At 38.8% G+C, this 12,870-nt stretch overlaps 1 protein-coding gene and 2 non-coding genes across 3 annotated transcripts in view; all 3 read left to right on the forward strand.

Annotated features, from left to right (window-relative positions):
- Positions 1–12,870, forward strand: part of CHD8 (chromodomain helicase DNA binding protein 8) — a 38,980-nt gene that overhangs the window by 22,012 nt on the left and 4,098 nt on the right. The window contains exons 26-36 of the mRNA XM_044665279.1: positions 1,379–1,508; positions 3,540–3,615; positions 3,967–4,021; positions 4,224–4,431; positions 4,943–5,151; positions 5,244–5,963; positions 6,769–6,920; positions 7,245–7,547; positions 8,487–8,600; positions 8,791–8,970; positions 9,202–9,318. Of these exons, the coding sequence (XP_044521214.1) occupies positions 1,379–1,508; positions 3,540–3,615; positions 3,967–4,021; positions 4,224–4,431; positions 4,943–5,151; positions 5,244–5,963; positions 6,769–6,920; positions 7,245–7,547; positions 8,487–8,600; positions 8,791–8,970; positions 9,202–9,318 (2,264 nt within the window). The remainder of the gene's footprint in view (positions 1–1,378; positions 1,509–3,539; positions 3,616–3,966; positions 4,022–4,223; positions 4,432–4,942; positions 5,152–5,243; positions 5,964–6,768; positions 6,921–7,244; positions 7,548–8,486; positions 8,601–8,790; positions 8,971–9,201; positions 9,319–12,870) is intronic.
- Positions 2,174–2,283, forward strand: LOC123238485. The gene has a single exon (XR_006505648.1). It is a non-coding gene; the product is annotated as a small nucleolar RNA U6-53/MBII-28 (small nucleolar RNA).
- LOC123238486 lies at positions 8,168–8,278 on the forward strand. The gene has a single exon (XR_006505649.1). It is a non-coding gene; the product is annotated as a small nucleolar RNA U6-53/MBII-28 (small nucleolar RNA).

Genomic DNA, 12,870 nt, shown 5'->3' on the forward strand with positions numbered 1-12,870 from the left:
AATCTCATGACTTTGAAATTCACGTTAACTGTTCCAGAATACAATGCCCGTTAGTGATGTAATTTATATGTATTGATGTATTCATTAAATGTTTGATAAATGAATCTTAATTTTGAAGAAGGACTACTCACATCATTAGAATAACTGTGGGAAAATGTTTTTCTTCCTGTCTCCACTAACCAGGGTCTCTGTCAAAGGGTTTGAATATTCACACTCTCATCATCAGTTAGCTCAGTCCATATGGCCACACAGGCTTTCTGGAAATTTTTGATGTGTCTTGAACAAGTACTTGTTATACATCTTAGAATCCAGAGAAGCAGAGAGAAAAAAATGAAGGCTGAGAGAACATACAGAGAAAAAAACTTGCCCTTTACAACCTTGTTCATTGACCACTTCCAGACATTGAGTTGAGAATGTCCCTTCCTATCTATTGGATGTAGTGAAGTGAAAATGAGGAGTTTTAGATTCTGTTTTTATTCCATCATTCCTCTTTGGCATGACTGGCATGAACATGGCATGTTCCATGACTTGGACAACAAGCTATTTTGCCCCTCTGTGCAATCTGCATATGAGATGTTGTATATTACATCAGAAATATATTCTAGAAGTTGAAGTTGGAAAGACTTGGATTCAAATCCATCTTGTGCTACTACCTCTATGACCACTGGCAATTCATTTAAACTCTTGGCATCTTAGGGAACCCCCAAGTTTATAAATTATAGACAGGTTGCAATCTTTCTCAGTGGAAGAGATTCCCACACCAATAAAATCATAGGTCCTTATTGTATAGGCATACTTACTAGTTTAAAAAAAAAAAAGAATAGTGACACTTGTTTTTCTACCTACTCCATAAGATATTGGGAAGCTAGATGAGATTTTAATCACTTCAAGTATGTATAGATTGTATATGTAAAAGGTTGACCCACCCAGCCCAAAGGCTTGCTCATTCTCATTCCACAAAAATATATTAAATGCCTACTATATGCAAAGCATTATACTAACTAGTTGCAGAAGGTAAAGTTTTCCAAATCCGTAATTCCATGACTTTATAAACAAGGACAAGTCACTTAATTGCTTTTGGTTCCTCACCTATTAAATAGGAATCATAATAGAATAATTAAATTGTTATTTAAAACCTGTCACTAGAAGCAAATACAAAATGCAATAGAAACATAAATAGAATATTATCTAACAATTCTAACATCAACTATGATAGTTTTTTACACTGTATATATACTGTGTATAATATTTTACAACGTAAAATATTTCACACTGTAAATATTCTAATCATATATAATGCAAGTTTTGACAAATAAAGAAACCTCACCTAGACGAGGAAATCCATATTGTCTCTGACTTCTGTACCTTTCCCATCTAGGCTATGAGAAATATAATACAATGAGAGCAGATCCAGCCTTATGCTTTCTGGAAAAGGCTGGCCGGCCAGATGACAAGGCCATTGCAGCAGAACATCGAGTGTTGGACAATTTTTCTGATATTGTAGAAGGGTGAGTGACTAAGCATTAAGTTTAGGCTTTCTCTTAAATTATAATGTCCCTTTCCTTGGGGAACATGATCAGGTTTAAGAAACAGCACAACTCTCTTAGGTGAGCCCACAGGAGATCTTGATGACCCCTGGAGTTTCCTGTAAATAGTATCATCTTGCCATACGGTGACCAGTCACATAAAGAGCTTGGCTACCTGAGCCATATGTAACTACATATTAACTATGTAAAGACCATAAGATGACACATGAGTGAAAAATCATGATGTTAAATCTCCCTTACTTTAAAAACATTTTTATATAGTAACAGAAAATGAGAGGATAATTTGCTCTGTTCAAAAGGTGATAGCTTGCTGGAAAGATTTAGGCCAAGTTATCTAAAATTGTCCAGAAATTAAAAGAACTGTCTAGGTACATTGTGGCTTCCTTTTTACTAGCAATCTTTAAGAGAATGGATGGACCCTTTGGAGATGTTATAGAAAATTTTTTTGAGGTATAGGTTGAACTAAAATATCTCTGAAGTCTTTTTCTGACACCAGGTTCTGGTCTTATAGGTCATGTGTTTTATATATATAGGCTCAACCTAAGAATTTTCTGGTTTCTAGTCACATTTCTATTACTAGTGGTAAACATCACATGTAGGCATTCACTTGTTCACTCAACCATGATCCCCCATGATGAGTTGCCATGCTAATACTGAGTCACCAGGCAGGGTAGTATTGCTCTGAGCTGGGTGCCAATGAGTGTAAGAACACTTCTCACATGGAGACCTGAGGGGCATATGAAATAATAATCTCTAGATTTTAACATCTACCCTCCTAGGATTATGTGTTATCAAAGTTACAAAATTTTGTAACTCCTATTTCTCATATCTAGTCACTATATGAAAAATAAATGGGAATCTTGACAAAGCTCATGAGAGAAATATCAAACTGATTGAATATGTCAACATTAAAAATATAAATAGGAATACCTTCCAGCCCAAAATCTATGATCCTTCTAAGTAATAGGAGTTAAATTTTGAAGAGTGATTAAAGGAGAAAATGTGGGTGGTGAGGATTAGTCATGGCAAATTTAAATGCCTTTTTGGGTGGTAAAGGGTGCTGTTATGAACTAAATAGACTAAAGACATGCTTGATCTAGCTTTCTAGAGTGGTATTGATGTTTCAGGAAGGGACAGAGCAGGAATGGCTAGTTGTCCAGAGTCTTCCTCCACTCTGGATTGATCTTGTATCCTTTGGTCCCAGATTATGTTATTTTACCTTCTACCTTGGTAAGCTAACAAATAATTGATCTGTTTTGCATCCACATCAAATTTAGACCATGGTATCTTATTTAATACCAACTATGTCTTGTTCAGTTTTCAGTAAATTAATTAACCCCCTAGTTCTAATCCTTTGAGATCTTTGTTGCATTCCTGAAGCAATGGAAACCAAATGTTATTAATGATAGTGAGTCACTTGATAGTCTTTGTTCTAGTTCAATAATCTCATATCTAAGGTGGCTCAGATTGATGTCTTGAACAAAGACCTCGGTATCTGTACTTTGTGAAGTTTAACACTTAAGACAGCCAGTGAAAAGAATAAAAGTAGAGTTTTCCAGAAGTCCAAGATCAAGAGAAAACAGGCCCTTTGGAGCCTCTCAACGGTAACGTAGAGCTAGAACTTTTTATTTTTAATTAGTAATTTTCACTAATCTCTCCTCCCTTAAGTGTACTCTTATATTTACCTTCATTATCAAAAAGAGTAGATTTAAGACAGGACTTAAAAGTTAGTTGCTAGACCAAAGAAAATTTGACAGCCCTTATGAAGCAAAATAAAAGTTAGCTGATACTTCGTTACAGCCAAGGTCTCTTGTTACTACTCCACTCTGACTTATTTGCTGAAACAGGACTTTCTCCCCTTCTCTCAAAGCCAGAGCTAGCACCCAAGTAAGGCTCTGGAATGGAGTTGGTTTACTGTATTTTATACTTGTTTTGCTAGGGCTTCTTACTGGTGAAGTCATTAAGTCATTAATTCGTCTTGGTTGGTTTTAGGGTTGACTTTGATAAGGACTGTGAAGATCCTGAATACAAGCCACTTCAAGGCCCCCCAAAGGACCAAGAGGATGAGGTGAGAAAGAAATCTTTTCCCATTCTTTAATTCTTATTTAAATATTTGACTGATTTCTTCAATTGACCTGCTAAACCATTATGAACTGCATGCAGTACACTCCTTAACCCCTAACACATAAGTACACATGCACCCTAGTTTATGAAGAAAGTTCCGTTTTCTTCATGTTCTGATGTGGGCCAGTGGGATTTATTACATTGTTTGTATCTTTCTGTGAATGATAATTTCATTGAGAATCGTTCTTGCTCCACTTGATGCCCAAGAGGAGCACAGAGAAAATATTTCAGAATTTCAACATTTTCCCTTTTAACTCCTCCCCATTCTCTTGTTGGAATGGATCTCTTTCTCCAGGGTGATCCTTTGATGATGATGGATGAGGAGATTTCTGTGATTGACAGTGATGAAGGTAACCTGGGTTCCCAATGTTCAGTTTTTCATGGGGGAGGCTGTGCTAAGGAGAAAAAAATGTAGGAAATATTGTCTTAATTCTCTCCTAGGTCTGGCTAGAATTGTATAGGTGTTTGGGCTGTGGGTAGGTTGAAACTCCAGCCTATCTCCTTTACTAGCCCCTTCTTCATTCTCTACTTACTCTGCTTTGCTTCCCACAGTCCAGGTGACCCAGCAGCCAGGTCATCTCTTCTGGCCTCCAGGCTCAGCTCTGACAGCCAGGCTCCGGCGTCTGGTTACAGCCTATCAACGTAGCTACAAGCGAGAACAGATGAAGATAGAGGCAGCAGAGCGTGGGGACCGGAGGCGACGACGTTGTGAGGCAGCCTTCAAACTGAAAGAAATTGCACGACGAGAGAAGCAGCAGAGGTAAATTGGTGGAAGAGGAATGCATTCTAATTATGTTATCTTTATATTGCTTGTCAACCCTCAATTGAATGTCTAAAGGTAGGATATTCTTCTTTTTTTAATTAATTAATTAATTTAGAGTATTTTTCCATGGTTACATGATTCATGTTCTTCCTCTCTCCTCCTCCCACCCCCTAAGGGAGGACATTCTTAAGAGCCTCTTACAAAGGGACAGTCTCACCTGCCAAAGTTATTGGGCTTTTGGGATTAAGAAACCATTTCACTTTTGAGCACAGTATCTCAGGATTGTCTCCTCAGTAACAGAAACCATTGATATACCATGTTCATTATCAACTATTTGTTAATTCTATTTTTTGGATACCATCAACAGCCTCTTCTGGTGTCTTCTGTAGTATGTTTATTTCTTCTCTTAAATTTTGTTGGCGTTGGGGTGATCTTAAATCGCCAAACTGTAACAATTTCCTGTGCTTACCTGTTAATTGATCCTGGTTTTCCTTCTTCCAATTTATAGATGGACAAGACGTGAGGAATCAGATTTCTACCGAGTAGTGTCAACCTTTGGAGTGGAGTTTGATCCTGACACCCTCCACTTCCACTGGGGTCGATTCCGCACATTTGCCCGCTTGGACAAAAAAACAGATGAAAGCCTTACCAAGTATTTCCATGGTTTTGTGGCCATGTGCCGACAGGTCTGCCGCCTACCTCCTGCTGCTGGAGATGGTAAGTGTATCTCTAAGGCAAATCTAAGATGTCTAGGAAGAAATGGTGAAAGAACTAGCAGTTAATGCTTTTTCATTTGTGTCTCCTTGCAGAATCCCCAGACCCTACTCTATTCATTGAGCCCATCACAGAGGAGAGGGCCTCTCGCACCCTTTTCAGAATTGAATTGCTTCGGCGATTACGGGAACAAGTACTATGCCATCCATTATTAGAAGACCGATTGGCATTGTGCCAGCCCCCAGGCCCTGAACTTCCCAAGTGGTGGGAACCAGTTCGACATGATGGGGAACTTCTCCGAGGGGCAGCCCGCCATGGGGTGAGCCAAACAGACTGCAATATTATGCAGGACCCAGACTTCTCTTTCCTGGCTGCCCGTATGAATTACATGCAGAGCCAACAGGCAGGGGCACCAGCTCCATCCCTGTCACGCTGTTCTACCCCACTGCTACACCAACAATATGCCTCGAGCACTGCCTCGCCACTGCCCCTGCGTCCAGATGCTCCTACTGAAAAGCTACCAGAGGAGGCAGCAACCCGTGTCCCCAGCCTGGAGAGTCTGGCCTTAAAACTAGAGCATGAGGCGGTGGCCAAAAACAGGCCAACCCCACAAGACTATGAGTTACGGGTAGTCCCCTCTGATCCTACCCCCATGGCTTCCCAAAGTGTTCCACCAGTCAAACTGGAGGAAGAGGATGATTCGGACTCTGAGCTGGACTTAAGCAAACTGTCACCATCCTCCTCCTCTTCTTCCTCTTCATCCAGCTCCAGCTCTAGCACTGAAGATAGTGAAGATGAAAAGGAAGAAAAGCTGAGTAAGTGCATATTATGGGGTTGTCAGTTCCTGGACTTTTTTCTCATTCTTCCCCTTTTTTTATTTGTTCTTGTTTCTGACTTGTGATTTTATGTCACCTTAATTCCTGAATATATCTGCCTTCCCTCCCCTACTAATTAAGCCATAATTTGACAAAGCAGTTTTTTAAAAAAGAGGAAAAGAAGGCAGTTCAGCAAAATCAGCTAACACATGTCAATCAAATTTGATAGTATACCATATTCCATAACCATAGTTCACTACCTCTACAAATAATTTCCCCTTTTTTACCTAAATACTTTATTCTTTTTTTTTTGTTTTTTGTTTTTTAAACATTTATTAATATTCATTTTTTAGTAAAGTTAACATGGTTACATGATTCATGCTCCTACTTTCCCCTTCACCCCTTGTCCTCCCCCCCTCCCCTGGCTGGTGTGCATTTCCCCTCGTTTTAACATATGTCATTGATCAAGACCTATTTCCAATTGTTGATCATTGCATTGGTGTGGTAGTTTTGAATCAAAATCCCCAATCATGTCTGCCTCAACTCATGTGTTCAAGCAGTTGCTTTTCTTCTGTGTTTCCACTCCTGCAGTTCTTCCTGTGAATGTGGGTAGCATTCTTTTCCATAAATCCCTCAGAATAAATACTTTATTCTTCATGAGGTGCTCAGGATTTGATTTGATAGCCCAAATTAAATTTATACTCTTGTAGGTCATAATTTGATTCCTCTGTAGTCCTTCCTCCATGTAATAATTTCTCTTCCTCCACCTCTACTGACATTTTGGTACTTCTGTGTGTCATATTAGGTGCTGACCAGTCCTGCTCCAAACTCTATGATGAAGAAAGTCTCATGTCCCTCACTATGTCCCAGGATGGATTCCCTAATGAAGATGGAGAGCAAATGACTCCTGAGCTATTGCTGCTTCAGGAGAGGCAGAGAGCTTCTGAATGGCCCAAGGTAACAACCTATTTCTAGACCCAAAATGAAGGGGGAAAGACATGCTGCTAAATAATGTGATTGGGAGTTAAGAGAGAAAGATGTGAATGGAAGTTCCTTTTTTTTTTTTTCATTGTGGGGATTAGCCCTATTATTTCTATAGTAAGGTTTGACTGGGTTTAGGAGACCTAGATTCCAGGGACTAGTCTGTCTGCCTCAAAGAGCCTCATAAAGCATCTTAGCCACTACAGAAGACTTGGCAGCACTGTTTGGGATCACCTAGTACATCTTGTAATCAGTGCCTGGACTAAAACTAATATTGGCTCTATTTCTTCCTTATCAAAGGATCGTGTCCTGATAAACCGCATTGACCTCGTCTGCCAGGCTGTCCTCTCAGGGAAATGGCCCTCCAGCCGCCGGAATCAAGAAATGGTGACTGGAGGGTCACTGGGACAAGGCAACCATCTGCTAGATAGTCCTCTGCTGGCTCCAGGCGAATATGGTGATTCACCTGTACCCACCCCTCGAAGCAGTAGTGCAGCTTCAATGGCAGAAGAGGAGGTGGCTGCTGTCAGTACTGCTGCTGCCCAGTTCACAAAACTTCGAAGGGGCATGGATGAAAAGGAATTTACAGTCCAGATCAAAGATGTGAGCTGAGCACCTTTGGTAAAGGGGAGTAGGGGAAATGATTCTTTGCTTTAACTAATCTCACTAGCTCAGCTAAGCTGTTGAGCTAATTTGACTAAAAGACTTCAATATGAAAAGCCAAAGAAGTGAAGGTCCTCTGGGAAGGATAAGAGTACAGAGAGTAGCTAAAAGAATTGGATCATTATTTGTCTTCCCTAAGAAATGGGTGGAAACTATATTATTTAAGAAAATCTTGCTAAGAAGAGGATCTTTTCTAATAACCCAGACATTAAATCTATCATTAGAAAGCCATTGTTATTATTAAAATAATTTTCCTTTTTGCACAAGAATATATTTCTTTCACCTTTTAAATTAAAACATTCATCTGAAGTAGGACGCCTGTTTATCTAATAAACAGAGAAACTGAGTAATACTGTTGATGGAAGTCCATAGTCAAATTAGTGTTAAAAATCAAATCTCTAGTTCATTTTTAAGTCTTCTGACCTGTTTCTCACCCATCCCATATCTAAGACTCTAGCATTAGTGTATACTGAAATTTTATTTGCCAAACTCCCAGTGATGAACTCAGTTTGTTATCATAGAATAGAGAGAAGTATCCAAATCTCATTTCAGATAATGTGCCTCTGTGATGAGTTGCCATGCTAATACTGAAGCACTAGGTAGGGCAGTGATGCCCTGCACTGAGTGTTACTGAGTTAAACTCCACTTCTCTTATAAGACATCTGAGGGGCACAGGACCAGTAGATAAAGATATTTCTGAGGAAAAGAGGTGTGAAAGTTTTATGTTATATTCCTCACTTGTAATAGGCAATCAGGTGGTGTCTCCCTTTTCTTAGTTATTGAGACATACGGTGACACAGAGTTCAGGTTCCCCAAGGTTTAGTCTTTTGTTTGGGAACATTGCCATATTATGTCATGGGTGTCCAATGTGTCTCCTAGGAAGAAGGATTGAAGTTGACATTTCAGAAGCACAAGTTGATGGCCAATGGAGTGCTAGGAGATGGACATCCACTGTTCCATAAGAAGAAGGGGAGCCGAAAGAAGTTGGTGGAGGTGAGTGGACCTGGAACTTTTGTAGGATAACATATTGAGGTCTCTTGGGGCCTTCTTCCTGATTAAATGAGTGAGGATTGGCCAGGTATTGTTTGGGAACACATACATTCTTCAATTCATTTTATGGGATTCTACTGTCTTTCCTCCAAATAAGAGGGTTGTACTCATGAGTTGGATTCTGAGTTTGCAGCTGGAGGTGGAGTGTATGGAGGAGCCCCATCACCTTGATGTAGACTTGGAGGCCCGGATTCCTGTCATCAATAAGGTCGATGGTACTTTGCTTGTGGGTGAAGATGCCCCTCGTCGGGCTGAGCTGGAGATGTGGTTACAGGGTCATCCAGAATTTGCTGTTGATCCTCGGTTCCTAGCTGTAAGTGACTATTTAAATTCATTCCCATAGTTTTTGAATCTACATGAGAAAAATCGGGCATACCAGTAACAAATTTATATTGTCACCAGTTCATAATTCCTCACCCCTTTCTGAGGAATATTTCTTGTGGCACTGTTCCACTAGTTCCGTAATAGTTGTAACAGCCACTTTACCTACTACTGTAGAGAAAACTTTAGTCCTGTAAGATTATTGGCTCTGTTTCTGCTGCAGTATATGGAAGATCACCGAAAACAGAAATGGCTCAGATGTAAAAAACCCAATAAGGCAGAGATGGGTTGTTTGGGAATGGAACAAGTGCAAACAGTCAATTCTCGGAATGGAAAGAAGGTGAGACCTATTGAGTAATAGCCTGTTTTCCCACTGGACTCTTTCTAGGGTTCATTTCCATATTTCTCTATGAATATGGTTCCCATTTTATTCAATAATCTGTTCCTCAGTACATAGCATTTCTAAGTATAATTATCTTCCCTCTTTTATACCCTTTTTTGGTCCAGACCTATGATTTCATTATTGTAAGGATTCTGGTTAGGAAACCCCTAATACTAACACAAATCTGCAACTGTTCAATCAGACATCTACTATGTGCCAACCACTGGGAATAGAGATAATAATGAAACAGTTTCAACCTTCAAAGAACTTATATTGTATCAGGGGAAACATAATGTACCCATATAAGTATATACAAAGTAATTTGGGGGCAGCAAGAAACACTTGCAACTAGGTGATCAGGAAAGGTCTCACATAGAAGGTGGCTCTTGAGCTGGGCTTTAAAGGGAATACAAAATTCAGAAAGGCCAATTGAAGAAGGAAGTGCATTCCAGGCAAAGGAAATGGCCTATGCAAAAGCATGGAAGTGTGAAGTGAAATGTTATGTCTGAGTAACTAAAATAAGACCAGTTTGGCTGGCTAAAAGACAGTATAATGTGTAAAATGACTAGAGCCAGTTTGTGAAAGACTTTAAATGCTAACCAGAGGAGTTTTATTTCATTTTAGATATAAGAGAGAGACACTGGAATTTCTTGAACAGTCTTATGTTATGTTCAGACCTCTGTTTAAGCAACAATTCTTTGGTAGCTGCATAAAGGATAGAATGAAAAGAGAGGAGACTTTGCAACAAGGAAATTAATTAGGATTAAGTAACATGGCCTTAACTAGGGTAGTAGCCATGGTAGTGGAGAAAGGGGGACAGACTTGAGAGAAAGTGTGGAGGTAAAATCACCAACACTTTTTTACTTTGTTAAAACACCAGATGGATACATGAGGTGAAGGAGAGTTAAGAGTCAAGGATGAGGCAATGGTTGTGAATTTGAAGGAATGATAGTGCCCTCAACAAAATTGGAAAGTTAGAAAAAAGGTTGGGCCTCATGTCAAAATTGTTAAGAAAAAGTCTGGAATATCAAAACTTACTAGACTATTAGCTTTAACATGAAGTTAACATAACAGTTATGCAAAGTCAGTATTTACCTGACTCAGCCAGTTGGTCAGAGACCCCAAGTCCAAAGGCAGTACAATTTTTATAGTGGAAAAAGAGGTGCAAGATTGGAATGGGGGTTAATTCATTCTCAATTGCAAGACCAGGGAAATGAGTGATTGATTTATAACTTTTTACTCCTGGGTATAACATGGGCACATCAGGGAATGTCTAAGGTGGAACTGTAGCAATTCTAATATTGGATTAGATTAGAGTCTATGTCTATCATATCATCTGATTTTGAAAGTGAGTTTTGACAGCCTTCTGAAAAAGAGGATTTAAAATCTCCACGGAGCAAGAATTTTCCATTCTTAGTTGAGAACAGTGGTTTGTGGTTTTGTGGTAATGGGTGGAAAGGGATTCCCAGTTGTCATGGGGTCAGAGAAGAGGTTTTTAACTAAAGATTTTTAATTTTAATAGCTATTTTCTTATATATTTATTCAACTTTATAATTGTTTATGTCTAAGAGATTAATTTTCTACAGATTATGAATACCCTGCATTTAAATCAGTGGTTCCCAAACTTTTTTGGCCTACCGCCCCCTTTCCAGAAAAAATATTACTTAGCCCCCTGGAAATTAATTTTTTTTTTAATTTTAATAACAATAAGAAAGATAAATGCACCTATGGCCATCACTGCTTTCCTGGATCGCTGCAGCACCCACCAGGGGGCAGTAGCGCTCACTTTGGGAATCACTGATTTAAATGATTAGCTTGTTATTTATTCTAAAAGATTAGCACTTACATGAATCATGTAACCATGGGGAAATACTCTTAAATAATTAATTAATTGAAGGTTTTTTGTTTTTTTTTTTGCGGGGGGGGGTATAGATCTTAATCTTGATTTACTTCATCTATTAGGCCTGCTTACTAGCTGGGACTGTTTCTTCTTAAAAGTCAAAGTAATCTGTGACCCTGGGCAGGTCACTTGACCCCCATTGCCCACCCTTACCAATCTTCTACCTATGAGACAATACACCGAAGTACAAGGGTTAAAAAAAAAAAGTCAAAGTAAATCAGTATCAGTCCTTAACCTATAGCTTATCTATTTTAAATCTTTCAAAATATAATGAGTTCTGTTCAGGATATGTTGATACCTATCAAGCATCCAGTTTTACATGTCTATAGACAGTTGGTAAGGTGGTGGATAAAACTGGTGTTCAGAAGAGAAACTATAGCTGGATATATAGATTTGGTAGCCATCTCCATAGAAATAATCATTAAATCCATAGACATTGTGTAAGAACATCAAAAAACAGTAGAGAAAACAACCCTGTACAGAACCTTGGTGGTGGTTAGTGAATAGAATATAGGCAATGGTCCAGCAAAGGAAACTGAAAAGGAGCAGTCAGAGTAGTAAGGGAGATAGAATAGAGCAGCATCAAGAAAAACCAGAAAGGAGAAAGTCAGCAATCAGTAAGCACTTATTAAGCACAGACTGTATACCTAGAGAGTGGGAAATGTTTACAAGTGCTGTTAAAAGATAGGTATTGAAAGGCCATTGGATTTGGCAGTCAAGAGATCATTGGTAACTTTGGTAAAAGGAGTTTCAGTTGAATAATTGGGTTGAAATAATGAGGTTTGAGAAATGAGTGATTTCCCCAGGGCAGTCCAACCAGTAAAAGTCAAGAGGTGGCACTTGAGCCCAAGACTTTCCATTTCAAAGTTTATTATCCACTACCAGCCTCTCATCTCCATTTTATACAGGAAAAAACAAAAGTATATGAGTAGTAGTTCCCAACAGTGTTTTTATGGAACTATAACTGTGTCCTGTCTTAAAATTAAACCCAGAAACCTCAAAACAAAGTTAATATTAATTCATCATGACTAAGAAAATAAAAATATACTAGACATTTAGAAGGGTTTAAGATAATGGTTAATGCCGAACAAGATGGGATTTACTAGTAATTTTTCAGATCTTAACTCAACCTGAAACTACGATTTCTTTGTTACCTTTCCATGTAGATGTGCAGTTGTCATGGGGGCAGAGGGATCCTAAATCTTCAGCTTTCTTCCCATTTTAGTGCTTTAAACAAGTGATTGCAATCTAGGCTTATAACTTATTGCCTAGATTTGTTTCCACTGTGTTCATACAGGTTTACCTAGAATATGCAATGAATCTGTCCCTGAAATGTGTATAAATCATATTATTTGTCATGGCTTAGAAGAGCTTATGATAGACTCTCTGTGAAGTGATAATCATACATGTATGGTGTTTTGTGAGGGTTTTTTTAAGTTGTATGCATCCATAAAGTCACCAATAGGCAAGATCTATGTGTCCTAGGATCTTAAACTTTTAAGTTGGAAAGGACCTTGGAGAATAACTTATCTAATCTCTTTCCCTCTCTCTCTCTCTCTCTCTCTCTCTCTCTCTCTCTCTCTCTCTCTCTCTCCTGTCTCTTATACACA

The sequence above is a fragment of the Gracilinanus agilis genome, chromosome 2, assembly GCF_016433145.1.
Source record: "Gracilinanus agilis isolate LMUSP501 chromosome 2, AgileGrace, whole genome shotgun sequence".
Classification (NCBI taxonomy): Eukaryota; Metazoa; Chordata; class Mammalia; order Didelphimorphia; family Didelphidae; genus Gracilinanus; species Gracilinanus agilis.